The following is a 22,307-nucleotide window of genomic DNA, read 5'->3' as shown; positions in this document are numbered from 1 at the left end:
ACTTTCAACTCCCTCCAAAGATTTTCTATGGGGATGAGATCTGGAGTTTGGCTAGGCCACTCCAGGACCTTGAAATGCTTCTTACAAAGCCACTCCTTCGTTGCCCAGGCGGTGTGTTTGGGATCATTGTCATGCTGAAAGACCCAGCCACGTTTCATCTTCAATGCCCTTGCTGATGGAAGGAGGTTTTCACTCAAAATCTCATGATACATGGCCCCATTCATTCTTTCCTTTACACGGATCAGTCGTCCTGGTCCCTTTGCAGAAAAACAGCCCCAAAGCAAGATGTTTCCACCCCCATGCTTCACAGTAGGTATGGTGTTCTTTGGATGCAACTCAGCATTCTTTGTCCTCCAAACACGATGAGTTGAGTTTTTACCAAAAAGTTATATTTTGGTTTCATCTGACCATACGACATTCTCCCAATCTTCTTCTGGATCATCCAAATGCTCTCTAGCAAACTTCAGACAGGCCTGGACATGTACTGGCTTGAGCAGGGGGACACGTCTGGCACTGCAGGATTTGAGTCCCTGGCAGCGTAGTGTGTTACTGATGGTAGGCTTTGTTACTTTGGTCCCAGCTCTCTGCAGGTCATTCACTAGGTCACCCCCGTGTGGTTCTGGGATTTTTGCTCACTGTTCTTGTGATCATTTTGACCCCACGGGGTGAGATCTTGCGCTGAGCCCCAGATCGAGGGAGATTATCAGTGGTCTTATATGTCTTCCATTTCCTAATAATTGCTCCCACAGTTGATTTCTTCAAACCAAGCTGCTTACCTATTGCAGATTCCATCTTCCCAGCCTGGTGCAGGTCTACAATTTTGTTTCTGGTGTCCTTTGACAGCTCTTTGGTCTTGGCCATAGTGGAGTTTGGAGTGTGACTGTTTGAGGTTGTGGACAGGTGTCTTTTATACTGATAACAAGTTCAAACAGGTGCCATTAATAGAGGTAACGAACGAGTGGAGGACAGAAGAGCCTCTTAAAGAAGAAGTTACAGGTCTGTGAGAGACAGAAATCTTGCTTGTTTGTAGGTGACCAAATACTTATTTTCCACCATAATTTGCAAATAAATTCATTAAAAATCAGACAATGTGATTTTCTGGATTTTTTTTTCTCATTTCGTCTGTCATAGTTGAAGTGTACCTATGATGCAAATTACAGGGATCTCTCATCTTTTTAAGTGGGAGAACTTGCACAATTGGTGGCTGACTAAATATTTTTTTTGTCCCACTGTATATGGGGGATTGGAAATGATGCAGACAATTACATTGATGGAAGCAACATCTATCTGCAATATGAAAGCTGATCCACCCCCTAAAGTAAGATTCGAAAACTTAGGCATGACATGCCAGCAACAAACGCTGACACTACACATCCAAGTATAACTGATCAAATTATGAAAGACAATCGTTGTAATATTGAATTCTGTAAAGTGAGTGTGGAGGAAGTGAAGCCATTCTTGTTGTCGATCAACAATGACAAGCCACCGGGCTCTGACCTCCAGATGAGCTTCAATGCCATACAACTCTCCTTCCGTGGCCTCCAACTGCTCTTAAATGCAAGTAAAACAAAATGCATGCTCTTCAACCGATCGCTGCCCACACCTGCCCGCCTGTCCAGCATCACTACTCTGGACGGTTCTGACTTAGAATATGTGGACAGCTACAAATACCTAGGTGTCTGGTTAGACTGTAAACTCTCCTTCCAGACTCACACTAAGCATCTCCAATCCAAAACTAAATCTAGAATTGGCTTCCTATTTCGCAACAAAGCATCCCTCACTCTGCCAAACATACCCTTGTAAAACTGACTATCCTACCAATCCTTGACTTCGGTGATGTCATTAACAAAGTAGCCTCCAACACTCTACTCAGCAAATTGGATGCAGTCTATCACAGTGCCATCGGTGTTGTCACCAAAGCCCCATATACTACCCACCACTGCAACCTGTATGCTCTCGTTGGCTGGCCCTCGCTTCATATTTGTCGCCAAACCCACTGGCTCCAGGTCGTCTATAAGTCTTTGCTAGGTAAAGTCCCCCCTTATCTCAGCTCACTGGTCACCATAGCAGCACCCCCACGTAGTACTTGCTCCAGCAGGTATATTTAGCCTTTCCTTCAAGTTCTCTGCTGCCAATGACTGGAACGAATCTCAAAAATCACTGAAGCTGGAGACGTTTATCTCCCTCACTAAATTTAAGCATCAGCTATCAGAGCAGCTTGCAGATCATTGCACCTGTACATAGCACATCTGTAAATAGCCCATCCAACTACCTCATCCCCATATTGTTATTTTTTTTCCTCCTTTGCACCCCAGTATCTCTACTTTTACATTAATCTTCTGCAAATCTACCACTCCAGTGTTTATTTGCTAAATTATATTTTTTTCGTCCCTACGGCCTATTTCTTGCCTTACCTCCCTAATCTTTCTTCATTTGCACACACTGTATATAGACCTTTCTATTGTGTTATTGAGTGTACGTTTGTTTTTTCCATGTGTAACTCTGTGTTGTTGTTTGTGTCGCACTGCTTTGCTTTATCTTGGCCAGGTCGCAGTTGTAAATGAGAAGTTGTTCAAAACTGGCCTACCTGGTTAAATAAAAATATTTTTAAAGTCTGCTGCTGTAAAAACACATGTTTTATGGCTTTACACCCCCTAATATATTGTGATAAAAGAGTTACCTGTCTAAGTGAACACAGAGGGTCTTCTTTAATGGAAGCCTCTCCAACATAATCCAGGTAGAATCAGGAATTCCCCATGGCAGCTGTCTTGGCCCCTTCATTTTTTCAATTTTGACTAATGACATGCCACTGGTCTTGAGTTAAGCCAGTATGTCTATGTCAGATGACTCAACACTATACACTTCAGCTACAACAGCAAGTGTAATCACTGCAACAGAGCTGCAATTATGGTTGTTTCAGAATGGGTGGCAAGGAATAAGTTAGTCTTAAACTTTTTTTAAACTGAAAGCATTTTATTTGGGACAAATCATTTACTAAACCATAAATATCAACTAAATCTTGTTATAAATTATGTGGAAATTGAGCAAGTTGACGTGACTAAACTGCAAGCAGACTAACCCTGGATTGTAAACTGTCATGGTCAAAACATATTGATACAATGTAGCTAAAATGGGGAAAATTCTCTCTGCCTTTTTAACAACACTATCAACAAAGCAGGTTATACAGGCTCTAGTTTTGTCGCACCTGGACTACTGTTCAGTCATGTGGTCAGGTGTCACAAAGAGAGTCCTCAGAAAATTACAATTGGCTCAGAACAGGGCAGCACAGCTGGCCCTTAAATGTACATGGATAGCTAACATTAATAATATGCATGTAAATCTCTCATGGCTCAAAGTGGAGGAGAGATTGACTTCATCAATACTTTTGTAAGAAGTGTTGAAGTGCTGAATGCACCGAGGTGTCAGTTTAAACTACTAGCAAACAGCTCGAACACCCATACCCCACAAGACATGTCACCAAAGGACTCTTCACAATCTCCAAGTCAAGAACAGACTATGGGAGGCATACAGTACTTCATAGAGCCATGGAACTCTATTCCACTTCATAGAGCCATGGAACATGGAACTCTATTCCACATCAGGTAACTGAAGCAAGCAGTAGAATCAGATAAAAAAAACATACAAATATACACCTTATGGAACAGTGGGGACTGTGAAGAGACACAGACAGAGATACACACAGACAGAGATACACATACACATGATAATAAACGCACTCTACACACACGTACACATGGATGTTGTATTGTAAAAACAGTGTTTTCGGAAAGTATTCACACCCCTTGACTTTTTCCACATTTTTCTACATTACAGCCTTATTAAAAAATTGATTTAATTGTTTATTGCTCAGTTTGGCCGGGCGGCCAACACTAGGAAGAGTCTTAATGGTTCCCAACATCCTCAATTTAAGAATGAAGGAGGCCTCTGTTTTCTTGGGGACCTTTAAAAGCTGCAGACCTTTTTTGGTACCCCTCCCCAGAACTGTGTCTTGACACCGTCCTGTCTCCAAAAAATGTGGAAAAAGTCAAGGGGTCTGAATTCTTTCCCAAGTGTTATGAAATGTAATGTCATGTAATATTTTTTATTGTATATAACTGTCTTAATGTTGCTGGACCCCAGGAAGACTAGCTGCTGGCTTGGCAGGAATTAATGGGGATCCTTAATAAATAAAAATACAAAAAATAGTGTCAATAATTTGGAACCAACTTTATATTTGATTAGTCATATGATTTATGGATATGCACTCAGAGAGAACTCCCCTCTAGCGTTCATGCTGCCCTCTTTTGCAGCAGAGGTTTGTTAGATTTCATCAAGCAAAGTTAAATCAAGGACTTGATTGTATTAAAAGCAATCTACATATAAAGCTAGAAATGGAAATGGCTTGGACAGTTGCCACAGTAGACGTAAAGAGGCAGTAGCCCATTTGAATTGAAGCAGCGGACGTAGAGAAGGAGAGAGGGGCCATGCTCGTGGCTGCCGTGTTCCATTAGTGAAATCAGACAACCTTTGAGTCGCCCCACGATGTTCAGAGATGGGGCTTATACTGCTGAAAGGCCATAGTTTTTTTATCACTCAGACTCCCAGTGTTTGATGAGGACTTTTGGCCCTCCATTACTTTACATTCTTCACAGGCTATCCCTATGGCCCTTTCATCAATGCTGGACTTAATTGAAAAATAGCTTGCCGTACTTGAAATGTTTTATGTGAACATAAAGGGGGACCGAAGTGGAGGATTCACCAGAGATGAAAAAGTGATTCAAATCAAATCAAAGTTTATTTGTCACGTGCGCCAAATACAACAGGTGAAATGCTTACTTACAGGCTCCAACCAACAGTGCATTTTTAAAGTTAAAAAATAGGTATTCGGTGAACAATAGATACGTAAAAAAAATACAAACAACAGTAAAAAAGACAGTGAAAAATAACAGAAGCGAGACTATATACAGTAGCGAGACTATAACAGTAGCGAAACTATATACAGGCAACGGTTAGTCGGGCTGATTGAGGTAGATTAAAATGCATCTTCAAAAATAATTCTATACCTTTGGTTACATTTAATTGCTGTTTATTGAATTAACATAATCTATGTGTTTGCTTTTTTAAGATCATTTTTAATTGTCTAACTCAGTGTTTGTTAATTATTGTAATTATAATGGAGTGCTTGGAGGAAAAATCACTGTCTCAATTAATCCTTATTTGCAAATTGCCAATTACTGAAAAACTCATTATCAAGAGTTGCATTATTTGATTTGATTTCCTGTGTTTTTCTGCTCTTTAATGTCTCAAATGAAAATGTAAAACAAGTATAGGTAGTGTATTTCCGCACTTGTAAAAATATCTCACAACATAAGTTTCTATAGGGTAATATGCTGGTCTATTTGGTAAATGCAACAGCCCTAGATTACTGTAAGGTTGTTACAGGGGTCTTTTCTAATTGGTCGTCTGTCTCTGGTCTGTGTCCATACAGATTTGCCACTTGTCAATCTGTCAGTGGAGCCTCAGCCCATTCTGGAAGGAAACCTTGTCAAGTTCCACTGCTCGGCCAAGGCTAACCCACCCGTCACACTGTACAGGTAAGATTACCTACCTATACATTCATACCTCTCCCTCTGTCTCTGTCACTATTTCTCTCTCTGTCTTGATAGTCTATATCAGATTATTTTCACTCTGAACTTGGTTCCTTGGTAAGACTTTGAATGTGCTGTCTCAGAACTTTACTTTAAACTCCATTACTAGTCTCTCAATGAGAAATGTATTATAGCAAAATATGTGAGCCAGACATAATGCATTATGCAATGCCCCATAATGAGAAAGAAAAACGCTGACAAAAACTTCAAATGATATACAAAGGTCCTGTCTGATTAATGTTGCTTGTTGCTAATAACTTCTCACATTAAGTCAAATGTGGCACTTCACTATTGATGGTATTAATCATTGTCAGAGAATTCTTATGATGCCGTGACACTATTAAATCTCTTGTCGATTTGGAAAATTTTCACAGAAAAACATACAGAGAAAAATCTAATGCCAAACGTCGGTTGAAATTCATTCCCAGTCATGTACTTAGAGACTAATGAATGCATTGACTTGCATGGCTTTGCTTTGAGATACCATTGTCTATATCCCCTGAACATAGATACATTACCTTGAGTGGGAGAAGAGCTGGCATTGTGTTGTATCTGATGAGGATGCCAGGGTTACAAGGTATCATGTTAAAAGGGTGACATGAGTGTCAGAGTACTGCAGCAGGGCCAATGGACATTTGAGTGGAAGGAGTTGGTTGATCTTCTGAATCTACGCTGAACCCATGTCTGTGCTTTTTCTCAATCTTTTTTGGATTCTGACTGACAACTTCAAGCACACACAGAGACTTGATTTGGAACACTGAGTTCTTCAATTCTCACAATAAACGTTTCCTTTCCTCTCAGAGAGGATTGGGGATAAAGAAGAAATTCTCATGAAACTTGGTCCTTGAAGAGGTGTAATGCCAAGGTGATTTGTCAAGACATGCTTTTCTGTGAGGGTTTTAAAACCAAGGGAAGAATAAGTGGAACAAAATCAATAGCGAAGGGAATTGCCCAGCCGACACTGAGTCTGAAGCAGTATTGGGAAATGAAATGGATCTACAACACACTCACAGGTGGCAAAACAGAGACGTTCCTTTGATGGATTCTGCCCTTTTAAAAAACAGATATCAAGGCAAACAAGACTTGTGTTTGATTGTGCAGGTTTACACCAAAGGCAGGTCTTCTGCTACAATCACCGTGGAACTCAGTCTCTATTGTTGTGGGACATGGATCAATGTTCCACTAAGAGGGCCTGGGTCCTTGGGAGCCTTGGTGGGTCAGATTCCTTTTAGCCTTGGAAACCAATGGATAATGTAATGAAAAAAGGAGGGAGGTTGAACTTCAGGCTGAAATAGGCACTCTCTAGAAGGGATTCACTAGTGTTAGGATCCAATACCACTTTGAGTTGAGTTGGGCTGTGGTAATATATCTTTTTTTTTTCAATATGCAACCATGCAGATTCATTTACGATTAATTTTAGCACACATTCTGTAACGGTTTTCGTTCTCCTCTTCTGAGGAGGCGTAGGAAGGATCGGACCAATGCGCAGCGTGGTAAGTGTCCATAATATTATTTTAATTAAATATAACTGAACACAGAAAACAAATAAGAAAATAAATTGAAACCGACACAGTCCCACAGTCCCGGAGCAAACATTGACACGAAAAATAATCACCCACAACCAAAATGGGGAAAACAGGCTACCTAAGTATGATTCTCAATCAGAGACAACAATCGACAGCTGCCTCTGATTGAAAACCATACCAGGCCAAACACAGAAATACAACATAGAAAAAATAACAAAGACTACCCACCCCAACTCACGCCCTGACCAAACTAACACAAAGACATAATAAAGGAACTAAGGTCAGAACGTGACACATTCTTCGAAATAACTATTTGATATTTTATCTCCAGCTCTCTCAGTCTACATTTGGGAGTGTTGCACTGTTCCTGTCTACACTGGGGAGTTGATTGAGGAGAACCCTCCTTGTCCCCCGGAGAGCGTTACAGCAGTGCAGAGTAGGGAGCTAGTGGTGCGGTGTGTCTGTTAGTCAGCTCTAATACACCCTGTCTCTGGAGATCAGATATGCCACAAGGACAGGGCAGCCCTTAGAGTGATGGACTCTCTTCTAACCTCCAGAGTGCCATCCATCCTCAGCACACCACTCTGCCATCCTCCACTTCAATAAGCACTTCACACACATACAGAGCCACGGTAGCAGAGGAAGAGTCAATGACATGGTGATTTCTATTCTCTATGATCTGCTGTGATTGGCCGCTCTATGAATGTTGCTTAACAAAGCGAATGGAAATAAGTCTCCAGTCTACAGATATCTCTCAGGCAGAGCCAGAACCCTTACTCCTGGGAGGAAAGAACATGTGCCTCAGGGATAGTGGATAGGATAGGAGTAGAGGATAGGGAGTAACCTAACATAGCAGGCAAAGAAAGATGCCTGAGCGGAGTGCTCATTTGTGTTTTTCAGGGAAAACGGAAGTTAGGTTGAAAATACTGTATCTCTGAAAACCGGATGTTAGCGTTTTCTAGAGACTCATAGGATAGATGGGGGGGAAGTACTGTTGGAAGTAAGTTTGTGCTTTTGTCTGAGTGTGTTGATGTGAATCGAGGAATTGTAAAACAATAGAGCTGTTAAGGGATCGTCATTACATAATGGAAGGAGGAGGGGCAACCATAATACTTCAACATCATATTGAACGCCCTGGTGGTACAGATACAAAGCTTTTTTTTCACTACTCCAAGAAGAGGCACTCCAGAGAGAGACACATCAGAAGCGGAGTTTCAGCTCTCTCACCTGCACACTCTACCACAAACACGTCCCTCTTCACGCCCAGAAAACACCATCCCCAATTCTCTCCCCAGTTAAACAATTAGCGTGTTGTTGCTACTAGATTTTTTTTTTGTCAGTTCTACCATCTACCTTTTCCTCGTCTGTGTCTCTGAGGTGGCTAATGAAGAGGTTTACCATCGTGGCGCTTTCCGTCACATTGTCTGTGGGCATTGCCAATGTTTGTTTTTCCACAACCGTGCTTCCCCTGCGACTCGCTTTGTGCCACCCAGTGTATCCAGCCTACGAGAATAGCGAGAGAGAGAAAAAAACAGTAGCAGGCACAGCAAATTAAATCCATCTTGTCTGTTCTACTGGCATAAACACTTTGGCTGTACAAAATATTTTGACTGGTACCATGCCACTAATGACAGTAATGTTTTAAAGGAAGGTACAACAGCGATGTTCTTCTGCCAGACAAACAGACTTCCTGGTTTTATTTGAATTGTGAGGCACCAAACTGATAGTCTCATCATCTTTGCTCATGTTCCCTACCCAATGGCAGACGGTATATTGGAATGTCATTCACAATGTGTTGAAACTATAAACAATGTGTTGTTCTCTCTTCTAATATTGGGCCTTTTGTCATATTATGTCAAATCAAGAGACATTTCTGTATTATTTGTTTTACACATTTTATTCAAAGAACATCAGGGTGCGATTTGATCAACACATCATTATGAAAGTGTCTATTTTCCATTGAAATAAGTATTTTTATATATTCAACATCATGAAAATGCAAATGAGCAACATAATCTTTGCTGTGATGTACATAACCATGCTGATAATAATAATAGTGTATTCTATATGTTAATAACATAGCTAGATGTTTAATTTAATATAATTCAGTTTGACCATTCTTGTCCCCAACAAGGTTGGGTTTTCACTGTTCTTTCCCTGGTAAACACAGATTTCACTGATGTTGCCATACACAAACACACACACACACACACACACACACACACACACACACACACACACACACACACACACACACACCCTGAGGCACACACCTGACTTGCACCTCATTGTGTGACCTACATCCATGAATAGGTCCGGGTGGTAAGTGAGCTGTTGAGTAAGTTCTCGCTGGCCCCTCTGCCCTCCCAGAGGAGATGCAGTCTGATGGATGCAGAGCTGGCTTTGTTTAGACTCTATTGGATGGGGACCAGCACACCAGCCGAGCTTTCACACTCCCTGCAGGCACTAGCATTCTGTCTCTGCTCTCTCTGCACTGTGGACCTCCCAGTCCTGGCAGCCTCACACTCCATTTGGGAGAAACCTGCTGGCCAAACTTCTGTGCTTAACTCACTGTAACTCCTCCAGTACTCTATCAACCCTACACTCTCAGTCACAGCCTGTGGAGAGTCATTCATCATCAGACACTGAGATTCAGAGGGCATTAATGATCACTGTCATCAGCGCATTTATTGACATCTAATATTCATAGACAGTGTGTTGTCATTATCATAGTCATTATTATAATACTTAATTCAATATTTTGTGTACAGAATTGTTTTCTTGAGGGACTATACACACAAAATGTTTGCTTTGTGTAGATTACTGTAACGGTATTAATATTTTCTCGAATCCAGCACATTCTCCTCCTGGATCAGTTATGTAAGGAAGGGACAGGAGAGCCAAGCACACCCATATGCCCTAATTTTTATATATTTGGAAACACAGGTGTCCCTGTGCATATTAAGCAGACAGTGATCTCAGTGGCTTCAATTTGCACGCAGTGAACTCTCCTCCTATAGTGTGGAAACATAGTCTCCTCAGCAGCAAAATGAGCAGCAGAGAAAAATCTACTGGAGCCAATTAGAAAGCTGCTTCACTTGCTGAATGAATGAGGTAATCTATTCTCATTTAAATTATACTATTCCAGTCAAGCAAAGACCAAGGCTTCACTCATGGATAACAAACAAGTCCCCTATCCCTGGAATACTGCACAGTGTACCCTGTAATCTTGGGTGAGAAAATAGAACCATGTTTTGTGACAGTTAGAAGTGAAAGGTTATCTTCGCCCACAAGAGCATGCAAATACATCTCTTTCTGGGGAAGGGGAGAGGATTAAGATTATACAGAGTTGAATGTCCCAAAATACCTTGTAAATGTGACCGAGAAGCAGCCCCAAACATCCACTCATGCCCTGGCTCGCTTTAATAAATGGTCCCTGTCTCCCACAGCAACAGGGAACCATCCAGTATGGCATAACGAACAAGACAGAAGCGGTGAAATCAGGAGGCATCGCTCCAACACAAACGGATGTTCTTCATGCAATCCGGTGTCAATGTATTAACATCAGGTGCCTTTACGTGCATACAGTACGTGTCAGCCGGCATCGTCAGGGGGACTCTACCATACAGTACGTGTCAGCCGGCATCGTCAGTAGGACTCTACCATACAGTACATGTCAGCCGGCATCGTCAGGGGGACTCTACCATACAGTACGTGTCAGCCGGCATCGTCAGTAGGACTCTACCATACAGTACGTGTCAGCCGGCATCGTCAGGGGGACTCTACCATACAGTACGTGCCAGCCGGCATCGTCAGTAGGACTCTACCATACAGTACGTGTCAGCCGGCATCGTCAGTAGGACTCTACCATACAGTACGTGTCAGCCGGCATCGTCAGTAGGACTCTACCATACAGTACGTGTCAGCCGGCATCGTCAGTAGGACTCTACCATACAGTACGTGTCAGCCGGCATCGTCAGGGAATGGATGGCTGCCACAAAAATATGCTGAAGCCAGCAGAGAACCTGCACAGGAATGTTTTTCAGAGAACAACGTGGTCCTGACATGGAAGGAGAGAAACTGTCTTAATGTTTCATCCCTCCCTCCTCTCCCCCCATCCTCTCATCCTTCAGACAGGTGCCATCATCCCTCACTGATGACCGGGACTGAAACGTTATTAGTCAGAAGCAACCCATTCTTCATATTGGTCTGGTGGTAATGTGTGTTCAAAATGTCTTCCTTCTGCAGATATTCTGGGCCCTCAGCAGAGTATTTTCCGACAATCATAGGCCAGGCGACCATAGGTCAACAATAAGGTCAAAGCAATTTGTGAATACCAGTAGATTATCAGACCACCCCTCTCATGCAGGGTATCTCTCTCTCTCTCTCTTTCTCTCTCTCTCTCTCTCTCTCTCTCTCTCTCTCTCTCTCTCTCTATCTATCTATTTATCTATCTATCTATTGCACTTCACTACAGGTGGGCCAAAGGAGGTAATGTGATAAAGGAGGTCTCTGGGGACACCTATGAGGTCATTGTGGACCATTCCTTCTTCACCGAGCCAGTCTCCTGTGAGGTCACCAACCCTCTGGGCAGCACCAACATCAGCCGCAACGTCGACGTCTACTGTGAGTACTACTACTGTGTTGCTCTTTCTGTGGCTATCCAATATTGATGTCCACCCAATGTTATACATCCTATTTAGATACATTCTGTAGCTGACCGTATGGTACTGTGTTATAGAGTGTTCTGTGTTGCTGGTGGCGTTGTGTTGATTGTACTGACTGTGTCTGTGTTCCTGCAGTTGGTCCACGCATGTCTGCAGAGCCCCAGTCCTTACAGGTGGATCTGGGGTCTGATGCTGTATTCAACTGTGCTTGGACTGGAAACCCCTCCCTCACCATTGTCTGGATGAAGAGGGGCTCTGGGGTGGTAAGTATTCACTCATCCAATGTCTTTCAGAATTGCATGATTGTTTTGTCTAGGTGCGATACACTGTAGATTGTGATCCATTGTTCCAATCAGGTTAGCCGATACTTTCAAAGTCATTTACTTTATATTGGTATGTTTTTCACAACCACCCCCGTATCATGCTGGCCACAGCAGTAACTTCATTAATTATAAAACATCTAACCGCAGCAGTCATGCAGGATTCAGGTGACAAAGCAGTGCCCTTTGAGCTCAAATCAGTTGTTTTCAAAATCTCATTAATCTCAAAATTCTGAGGCAGCTAGCGGTTCGGGCTCGTTAGTGGTCCTGCTCCCTGACTCCTGGCCGGAGATGTGTTGAGGTGAGCAAAGGGGCATGCAATTGATCTGCCAGCCAGGCTCATTCCTCAACTCCGTACACATCAAACTTCCAAGCCTGGAGATGGAGACCAAAACCGCCCCTCTCTCGTATGAGCCTGGCCTCAAATTGGATTTTAATAATAGAAGAGAGGTGACCTTTAAGGCGTTAAGAGGAGCATAGGCTGCTTTGTGCTGCCTCAAATGAGAAGGTGACCTCTCACTGCTCATTCAGTGACTCTTGACCTCCGTGCGGCAGGTACTAAGCAACGAGAACATCCTGACACTCAAGGCTGTGAGGCAGGAAGATGCTGGGAAATATGTGTGCCGTGCCGTGGTTCCGCGAGTCGGCGCCGGGGAGAAGGAGGTTTCTCTCACCGTCAACGGTAAGTGTCACACTGGTCAGGAATGTATTGAGTGGTTTGGGGGTCACATCTGTAAAGAAGAAAGCAATGTATCACTACAGCCTGTACTGAGCATCGTCTGTGGTTTACACACAAAAACATATCTTCACCCCAAAGACTTTCCAACAATACGGGGGAAGTAGAAGGTTTTCTATTTGGTCTCTCCAGGTGTTCATGCTCTGAATAAATGTATGCAGTGATGCCATCTCTCAATGTACAGTATTTACTCTAGAAAAGGTTTCAAATTCAACAGTGCGTAGTAGTCTACAGCAGAGAGATTCACAGCATTGATCTGGTGGTAACGTGTGTAACAGATGCATGAAAATGTATTTCCTTGACATTTCATCAGTCCTTAGAAAGACACAGGGATGGATGGATAATATAGCTAGCACATCCAGGATATTGCATTATAATCCTTAAACACAGGAAATGTGCTTTAATGCTGATTAGATTCTGTAGGAGTCGAGGAGAGGGTTGGCGTTTTCAGGCCGTGACTGACTAATGAATGCAGAGCAATGGAATGGTGGGAGACCCCGCAACTCGCAGACAAATGACTTCATTAACACCGCTTGGTATTCACAGAGCGTGCATTAGTGTTGCAGCAGCTATCAGTCAAGAATTTACACGTTCTTTAAAGGGCTTTTTCTCACCATGTCCATTTGCATGGGTGGTAGATGAAAGTAAGGTATTGTCCTCGACAATACATTGGATATCTTGAATGCAATCCGTACAATGTCTGTTGTTAGCAGCGTTGTTGCTTATTTTTAAACTTGTACAGTAGCTGAGCATCAGAGAGAATGGCATCCAAATGCCCCTTTCGTTATTGGATTACAACCACTAGTGTGTGCTATGAGCCCCTTTTCTATCAATAGCCTAGTTCTGTTCAAGATCAGAGCTCCAATAGTATGGAGCTAAGTCATTCCTAATTTACACCTTAACAGTTTTGTTTTATCCCAGCATCCTTTTTACTGTCTGGACTAGTAAACAAAATCTCTGTTCAAGTTTATTTTTCCAATTGAATTGGTCTTTCTTTCATGTACAACTATCTATGGGGATTGTGTTACTTCTGTATACAACACTATACAAAGAGATGATACATTGCTTTAATAATAATAGTGATAGCACAACTCATAGAACACACATTTGGAAAAATAACACAAAGCGGAAAACGTTTGCTTCAGTCTTCTTTATTGGTGTTTACTTCTCTTTTATTTGTTTATGTTTGCCTGTTCTTCAGCCTCTCTTGCCTCACGGCCTGGATCTGTCTCTGACATTAAAAAGCCAAATTCTTTGTTCCAGTCTGAATAACTGAAATCCACGCTTTCTTAAAACCACACGATGGGTCCTCAGTCGATATGTTCACATTTCTAACCTGCCCAGTCCTCTCAGCGAATCAGATTGTCAAGCCGAGGAAGCACAAACAGAGTGTTTGAAGTGGCAGCATGTGGAGAGGACTCTCCCACGGTTTGCTGCTTGATTGTTTTAAGTTGTCGTCTTTATGGCAGATGAAGCTGTATTCTCCTCAGCCCTCATCAACCTGAGGTCTTTGACATCCAATAGGATCCAATTGGATCTGACAGTGAAAGAAGGGCATGACTGATGACCGTGCGTTTTGGGAGACGCCTTGATCGTGTCTCAGAAAGACTGAGTATATGCACGGTGTGAGGGAGTGTGTGTGTATGTGTTTGCATGTTTTGCTATTTGTTTCCCATCGCTTATGCCTGGATCATTTTACACAAACAATTGAAATGCATGTGTTTAGAATTTGTCAATATGTTCTTTCTTCCGTTGCATGTCAACGACTCCCACTGAGCAGCAACACAGACAAGAGAATCCTCTCCTTCCCTGGGGACTGGTGTAATTTAATTAGAATCAAATAGCTAGCAGGGGAGGCAGTTTATGTTGAAGTCACTAATGAATACGTATTGCTCGCTGTAGTTTAACATCCTCACACAGTCAGTCTGAGCTTCAATATTTGTTTGAGTGAAGATATTGTATTGTGCTTGTTTTTTGATCATGTGTTCAATGCATCCTTGTGCAATATACACACACAGAGAAAACTAGTAGGTATATGGCTGAATTTTTACTTGAGATTTGTAGCCTACATGTGTTTGTGTCCCTATCAATGAACTTGGACATATTATATTTGAATGAGTGTTTGTTTGTAGAGGTATGAGTCTGTCCATCTTGTGTATTTCTTGGTAGGTGTGTGTTCCTGTCTGTCTGTCTGTCTGTCTGTCTGTCTGTCTGTCTGTCTGTCTGTCTGTCTGTCTGTCTGTCTGTCTGTCTGTCTGTCTGTCTGTCTGTCTGTCTGTCTGTCTGTCTGTCTGTCTGTCTGTCTGTCTGTCTGTCTGTCTGTCTGTCTGTCTGTCTGTCTGTCTGTCTGTCTGTCTGCCTGCCTGCCTGCCTGCCTGCCTGCCTGCCTGCCTGCCTGCCTGCCTGCCTGCCTGCCTAATCAGATGTTAGGCAGCCCAGGGAGAGGGAGCACATTAACACATTAATGGAGAAAGTGGGCCAATGTGCCTTCTAGTCTCCCACGGGGCATCTTGTTGTTGTAGTTATATTTTTCTCTGCCAGACATAGTCTTTATATGCTCAATAAATTAGCATTTCATTCCTTCTCCAAGTGCCAAGACAGAGCTTACAGAAACCAGCACAAATTAATAATTCAGTTGAGAAATACCATTCAAATGGGTGTGACAGAGATTGTAATAGAATACAACATCTCTTAGGTGCTTTGAATGAGCTGTTGCAAGGAAGCACAAAAGGACACACCTTTTCAAAGCTCAGGCTATACTTCAAACTCTGTTTGCAAATGCAAGGCCCGGTCTTTGACGTAGGCTCTTTCGACAAGGTGATGAACAAAGAATAACAAAGAATCGGATTTTGAAGCAGCCCATTTCATACTCTTAAAAAAAATCTCTGACCATATCGACTGAGTCCACTGACAGTTGGAGCACTCACACCACCCACCACCAGCTCCCTCTCTCTCTGATCAGACAGTCTGCGCGCGCACACACACACACACACACACACACACACACACACACACACACACACACACACACACACACACACACACACACACTCCTCCCTTTCCTCTGAAGGAGTCACCACACCCCAGCAGTCTGAGGCAGAGAGATAAAACCATCTAATTATATTCCTCATTTGCAGCCCTGATCCACAGAGCAGATTCTCCCGAGCCACCAGCACTCGCCTTGGGCAGCCCGGGAGGAATAGATCTGAGTGTGTTTACCACAGGAGCCCATTCCAGCCATACACACACACACACACACACACACACACACACACACACACACACACACACGATTTTATGCATCCAACTACACTGACACATCTGCACAGGTCCACACAGACCGGGCCCCCATGCCAGTCCACCATAGGCTACTAAGACAGTGGTGTTGGGACATAGTGCTCAATGTAGTGCTGTTTGTTTGCCGCAATCATTCCACAGAATCAGCAACCAAACTCCCAGTCTCCTGCATGAAGTGGCATACCGAGAGACCATCTGCCAGAATCTCATTAAAATGCTAATTTATTTTAATGAGAGACAGGTAATAAACTGCAATTATGTACATGCAAAGAGATGCCAGGGAACAGGTTGGAGGGGAGTTGGCAGTAAGCTCACCTTCTTACTAATCAAGTTGTTTCCCCACTACTCTACACTTAAACATCTTAAATCACACCCCAAAAAATGTTTCAATGTTTTTACTGGCTATTTAATCTGATAGACTGCTTCCTCTGTTGTCTTGTTGGGAGGACTGGAGGTTATCCGATGGATGGAATCTCTATGGGTCAAAGTGCAAGGCTCTGGCGAGCTAAATTGAATGTTCAGAGACACAGGGAGGAGTGTTATCTCTCCACAATGACACTTCTCCCATCATGATTATGCCCACAGAAATGCCTCTCGACTCGCCACCATGACCCTTATCATACTGGGAGAAATCAAGAGCACCATAACATTTTGGGCCCACATGGATGCCCTTCATACAGCCCTAACCTGCCCTTGGTGGTATTGTGGAGGTTGGATGAGATGTTTGCATAAAACCACAATGCAATCCTCAGCGCCGGCATTAGGAGTCAGTTGGAAATTGGAAGTAGGATTTACTATGTGAAAGAATGCAGTCTACCTCTTAATTGAATGCAGCACAACCTGATTGAACCAGTGCTACATGGCATGAACCTGAACCCACAGGAATCTGGCAGTAGTTGATTGTGGTAATGTGTGGGTTTGTGATTGGCCTTTATGGTACAGTGTTGATATGTTCTCCTCTGTTCCCTCTCTACAGGCCTTCATGGTACAGTGTTGATATGTTCTCCTCTGTGCCCTCTCTATAGGCCTTCATGGTAGAGTGTTGATATGTTCTCCTCTGTGCCCTCTCTACAGGCCCACCCACCATCTCTAGTACCCAGACCCATCAGGCTCTCCATGGGGAGAAGGGCGAGATCAAGTGCTTCATCCGGAGCACTCCACCTCCAGACCGCATTGTGAGTAACACCACTTCCTTCAATATCTATCTATTTTACTTATCTCTAATGGCCACAGCATTGCATGGTATATGGGTCGCATTACAGCCATGGTGCCCTGACAGGGCTACTGTTGCATTATCAGCATTTCATTAAACCATCTAAGTTAACATGCAATACAACTGAGAAAGATATCAGTTTAATGAATATAATAGTATTCTAACTGCTTGATTTTGTATGAATGGGAGGGCATGAAGCATGGCAAGCTTACACCCTTAATTTCTAATGTAATGCATGCTGATGCTCTGTTAGCACAGATCCCATTAAGATTTATGGCCCTTAGATAAACAGCCTACTCTCTCAGAGCCCTCTCTTGTTCCATCAACAGTGTGTGTGTGTGTGTGTGTGTGTGTGTGTGTGTGTGTGTGTGTGTGTGTGTGTGTGTGTGTGTGTGTGTGTGTGTGTGTGTGTGTGTGTGTGTGTGTGTGTGTGTGTGTGTGTGTGTGTGTGTGTGTCTGTGTGTGTGTGTGTGTGTGTGTGTGTGTGTGTGTACATGTAAGTACACATGTGAGTGTGTGTGTTTTGGCATAATTGCAATCTACAAATGAATGTTTTGTGTGTTGATAATTGGCATTAACTTGCTGCATAATTAATATGCTGTTGATTTGATGGGAGGGTCTAAAGAGGTAGCATGAATATTTATCCAACATAAATGTGAAAGTAATTTTGCTTCCATGCTTATGAATATGTTTTAACCACCAGAAAAGTGCTTGCAATTCATCTTATTTGTCAGCAATCAATTGTTGTCAATTAGAACAGTACTTCTTGCTTCAGATCACCCAGTGAAAGATGGGGAACTCCTCCCCACTCATGTTTACCTTGTGATTCCCTTACAGGCCTGGTCATGGAAGGAGACAGTGCTGGAGTCAGGGACATCTGGCCGTTACACAGTGGAGACGGTCAGCACCGAAGAAGGAGTCATCTCTACTCTGACCATGAGTAACATCGTCCCTGCAGACTTCCAGACCATCTACAACTGCACAGCCTGGAACAGCTTTGGGTCTGACACGGAGATCATCCGTCTCAAGGAACAAGGTGGGAGCCAAGGTTCAACAGGTTCCACCTTCTCTACTTCAACACTGTGGTGGCCGTGGTTCTAGTGTAGTGTAGAGAATGTGTGTGTCAACTAGAGAGGGTGTGTGTCAGTGGATTTGATAGGTTTACAAGTGTTGAACCAACCATTGTCATTATCAGCCACAAATCACAATGAACCCCGATGCACCATACAGTGTTTAGGTGCTGACAACACCTATCTCATTTGAGTGACATTTTTGTGGTGTCTGATTTATCAACACTTCACATTATTTCACTTTAGAACAATAGGATGACCCAGACTGTTGAAATCGGACAGATGCAGTATGAAATAAACAGCCAATGCATTTGTAGTTACTGCAATAATTTTGTAGATTCAGTCACAGTGTGAGTAATTTGTAGCTAATTAGCTAGTTAAAAGATATTGTTCAACGCAAGTGCAGATTCATAGTCATAGCACATCAGTAGGCATACCAGATCAGTAGTCATACCACACGACAACACAAATATTCCACTATGGCTTTGTTTATACCAATGCTTTATTATTCAATTATTGGCTGGGTTTCATAGCTGGACGTGTTGCTCTGTCTTTTCAATGGGGAAGTTTTGTTTTTGTTCACTCCCCATAAATTATACTGTATTGCTGGCTTATATGAAAGGGACATTGATTAATTAAGAAATTAAATAGACGTCAATGCTGGGGAAAAGGCTATCTATTGTGTTGCGTTTGTTTAAAGTGTGGGGAGGTAATTCATGTAGTTGGATGTCTAAGTCTTCGTTATAACAGTGGAATCAGACCACGCATAGATACTTTAAAGGGATACGTTGAGATGTTGACAATAAAGTCCTTTATCTACTTCTCCAGAGTCTGATGAATTCATAGATACCATCTGTATGTCTCTGTCCAGGATGAAGGAAGTTAGAGGTAGTTTTGCAAGCCAATGCACAATGACTGAAATCTACAGGAGCATACTGTTCCCATAGATTTCCAGTCATTGCGCTAACGCTAGTTAGTAATTTCGCTTCTTCTTTCAAACCACGGAGAGACATACAAATTAATCTGACTCTGGGGAAGTAGATAAATGGCTTTATTGCCAAAATCTCAAATGATTCCTTTAAGGATTAGGCTGACTCAATTTACAGCCCTGTTGCTATTTATCCTCTCAATTAAAAAACTGTCAGCCACTTTTGTGAGTATGAATTAAATGTGATTGGATAGAATCAGCACTGTAATAAGAAATATGTTAAAATACAAATCATGTTTTCTATCAACCTTATATAGATATTTCTTATGTTGGCCATCAAAACATTTGGGAAAATATTTATTATTAATATGTTATTGAGATGTGTGTATTTGTAAAACTAAGTAATGTCTTTATTATTTTACAATGTAATTGTTTGAACTTTGGTCCTTGTTTTATATGTTTGTATCTATGTATACTTTATATGTGTGTAGTATATTGGTTGTATTTGCAATGTGTTATTGTAGAAGGGAATGTTTTGATGTCCACAGAGTCTCTCCCGGTGGCGGTCATCATCGGGGTGGCAGTTGGGGCCTTGGTGGCTTTCATAGTCCTCATAGGGACCATCGGAGCTTTCTGCTGTACCCGCTCTCAGAGAAGTACGTATCCCGTACCTGTGCCACCCACTGCATGCCAAAGCAAAATGAGGCATGGTCCTCAGCAAGTGATAGACAGGGTGTGAGGGCTCATGTCTCATAATTGAGCAGTATAACTTACCTGACTATTCATTGCTAGCTACAGCTACTTCCATCCTGTCTAACGTTCAAATTCAAAACTCCATCCCTAACAGTGCCTTAGGTTAGAAACAGTCAGCCATTGCGCTTTTCCAAAACTGTGCTGCTGCGTGCGTGAGTCCCTGTGTGGGACCTTTTACTAGCATTCAGCATGTTGTTGTTGTATACCACAGAGGAAGCGCACCTGGTAATGCCCTCACTACCCGTCTCCATCTGTACTCACCAGCGAGAACTTGCAAGCAAAATTAAGACAGAAAGTAAGACTTTGTTATATGATAGTATGAACCGCATTGTTCTAAATGAGCCACCGCAAGGCCAGTGTGAGATGTGCTTATGTACGTAGAAAATAATCTTATCTTGACAACAAAACAAAAGAAATGTAATCTCTTGCTCTGTACTGTTGGGGAAGGGGACACTACTTTCAAAAGCCATGCCAAGAAGATTTGAAGTCCAGTGTATTGAAGTTATTGGGGGAAGTGCAATGTCTCTGTGAATATTGTGTGTCTCAGCATCTTGAGCTGTAACTTACTATTGTTTCCAACAGATCTGAAAGGGGTGGTGTCGGCCAAGAACGACATCCGAGTGGAGATTGTACACAAAGACCACAACGCGGCACGGGAAAATGAGGAGCACACCGCCATGAAGCAACTGATGGTGAGTGTGAGTGTCCTACCACCATTTCCACTTCTGTACCCAACGTGAAAACAACAGAAAACCCTATCCCCTCCAGCCCTCTTTATACTCACAGATAATGAATGCTAATTATCTCTGGGATAGCATTAATAGCACTTCACTAGGGCACAAAAGCAACCTGCTGAATAATGGAACAGGACTGAGGTGTGTAGATGTACTGTATATGCTGTGATCAATGCACTGTGTTGGCCTATATCTAGAGAACTGGCCCACGTTGTTTCTCCCTGTGAGGGAAAAAGCCACAGTAAGGCGTAGCTTTTTTAATTGTGCCCTATGTCTGTCTATTAAAAAACCCTGCCTCATTTTTTGGGATGACATAAGTTCTGCGCTTTGAAAAGGCCCAGGAGAGCAGGGCTATGGTTTCAGCAAGGGGCTTTGATTATATTATTAACACTTTATGGGAGTTCATGGGTCTGCATATGATACCGTACATATCTGCATTTCTCTAATGAGATTCATGGATACATTATTCATAGTTATGCGCCCGAGTGAAGTTGAAATGTGTCTGAAAATTATTTCCGAATTTTTCGAAAGTGATATCCCTGCATGCTGACTGTTATGATAACATCATATTTCTAAACGTGCCTTGTCTATTTTATTTATTTATTTATTTCACCTTTATTTAACCAGGTAGGCTAGTTGAGAACAAGTTCTCATTTGCAACTGCGACCTGGCCAAGATAAAGCGTAGCAATTAGACACATACAACAACACAGAGTTACACATGGAATAAACAAAACATACAGTCCATAATACAGTAGAACAAAAGAAAACAAAAAGTATATTTACAGTGAGTGCAATGAGGTAAGTTAAGGAAATAAATAGGCCATGGTGGCGAAGTAATTACAATATAGCAATTAAACACTGGAATGGTAGATTGGCAGAAGATGAATGTGTAGGTTGAGATACTGGGGTGCAAAGGAGCAAAATAAATAAATAAATAAATACCAGTATGGGGATGAGGTAGGTAGATAGATGGGCTGTTTACAGATGGGCTATGTACAGGTGCAGTGATCTGTGAGCTGCTCTGACAGCTGGTGCTTAGTGAGGGAGATGTGAGTCTCCAGCTTCAGAGATGTTTGCAATTCGTTTCTGTCATGGGCAGCAGAGAACTGGAAGGAAAGACGACCAAAGGAGGAATTGGCTTTGGGGGTGACCAGTGAGATATACCTGCTGGAGCGCGTGCTACGAGTGGGTGCTGCTTTGGTGACCAGTGAGCTGAGATAAGGCGGGCTTTACCTAGCAGAGACTTGTAGATGACCTGTAGCCAGTGGGTTTGGCGACGAGTATGAAGCGAGGGCCAACAAACGAGAGCATACAGCTCGCAAAGGTGGGTAGTGTATGGGGCTTTGGTGACAAAACGGATGGCACTGTGATAGACTGCATCCAGTTTGTTGAGTAGAGTGTTGGAGGCTATTT

At 42.6% G+C, this 22,307-nt stretch overlaps 1 protein-coding gene and 1 long non-coding RNA gene across 8 annotated transcripts in view; one reads left to right on the top strand and one right to left on the bottom strand.

Moving 5' to 3' along the window:
* The window catches only part of LOC149971285 (uncharacterized), a 1,017,865-nt gene that overhangs the window by 402,976 nt on the left and 592,582 nt on the right, over positions 1-22,307 (bottom strand). The gene's annotated exons all lie outside the window — the stretch shown is intronic.
* Positions 1-22,307, top strand: part of kirrel3b (kirre like nephrin family adhesion molecule 3b) — a 200,672-nt gene that overhangs the window by 167,444 nt on the left and 10,921 nt on the right. For 2 of the 7 annotated variants that reach the window (XM_036965152.2, XM_090223744.1), the window contains exons 6-14: positions 5,489-5,594; positions 11,652-11,800; positions 11,977-12,104; positions 12,717-12,843; positions 17,269-17,369; positions 18,245-18,443; positions 19,954-20,061; positions 20,370-20,453; positions 20,741-20,850. In XM_036965152.2, the coding sequence (XP_036821047.2) occupies positions 5,489-5,594; positions 11,652-11,800; positions 11,977-12,104; positions 12,717-12,843; positions 17,269-17,369; positions 18,245-18,443; positions 19,954-20,061; positions 20,370-20,453; positions 20,741-20,850 (1,112 nt within the window). Of the gene's footprint in view, positions 1-5,488; positions 5,595-11,651; positions 11,801-11,976; positions 12,105-12,716; positions 12,844-17,268; positions 17,370-18,244; positions 18,444-19,953; positions 20,062-20,369; positions 20,454-20,740; positions 20,857-22,307 lie in introns of all 7 variants that reach the window. The other 5 variants (XM_021588217.3, XM_036965155.2, XM_021588221.3 and 2 more) reach the window with 3 other exon arrangements.

The sequence above is a fragment of the Oncorhynchus mykiss genome, chromosome 27, assembly GCF_057628025.1.
Source record: "Oncorhynchus mykiss isolate SJ-2025 chromosome 27, ASM5762802v1, whole genome shotgun sequence".
NCBI lineage: Eukaryota > Metazoa > Chordata > Actinopteri > Salmoniformes > Salmonidae > Oncorhynchus > Oncorhynchus mykiss.
The sequence above is the reverse complement of the archived record's forward strand: the minus strand, read 5'-3'. Positions and strand labels throughout refer to the sequence as shown.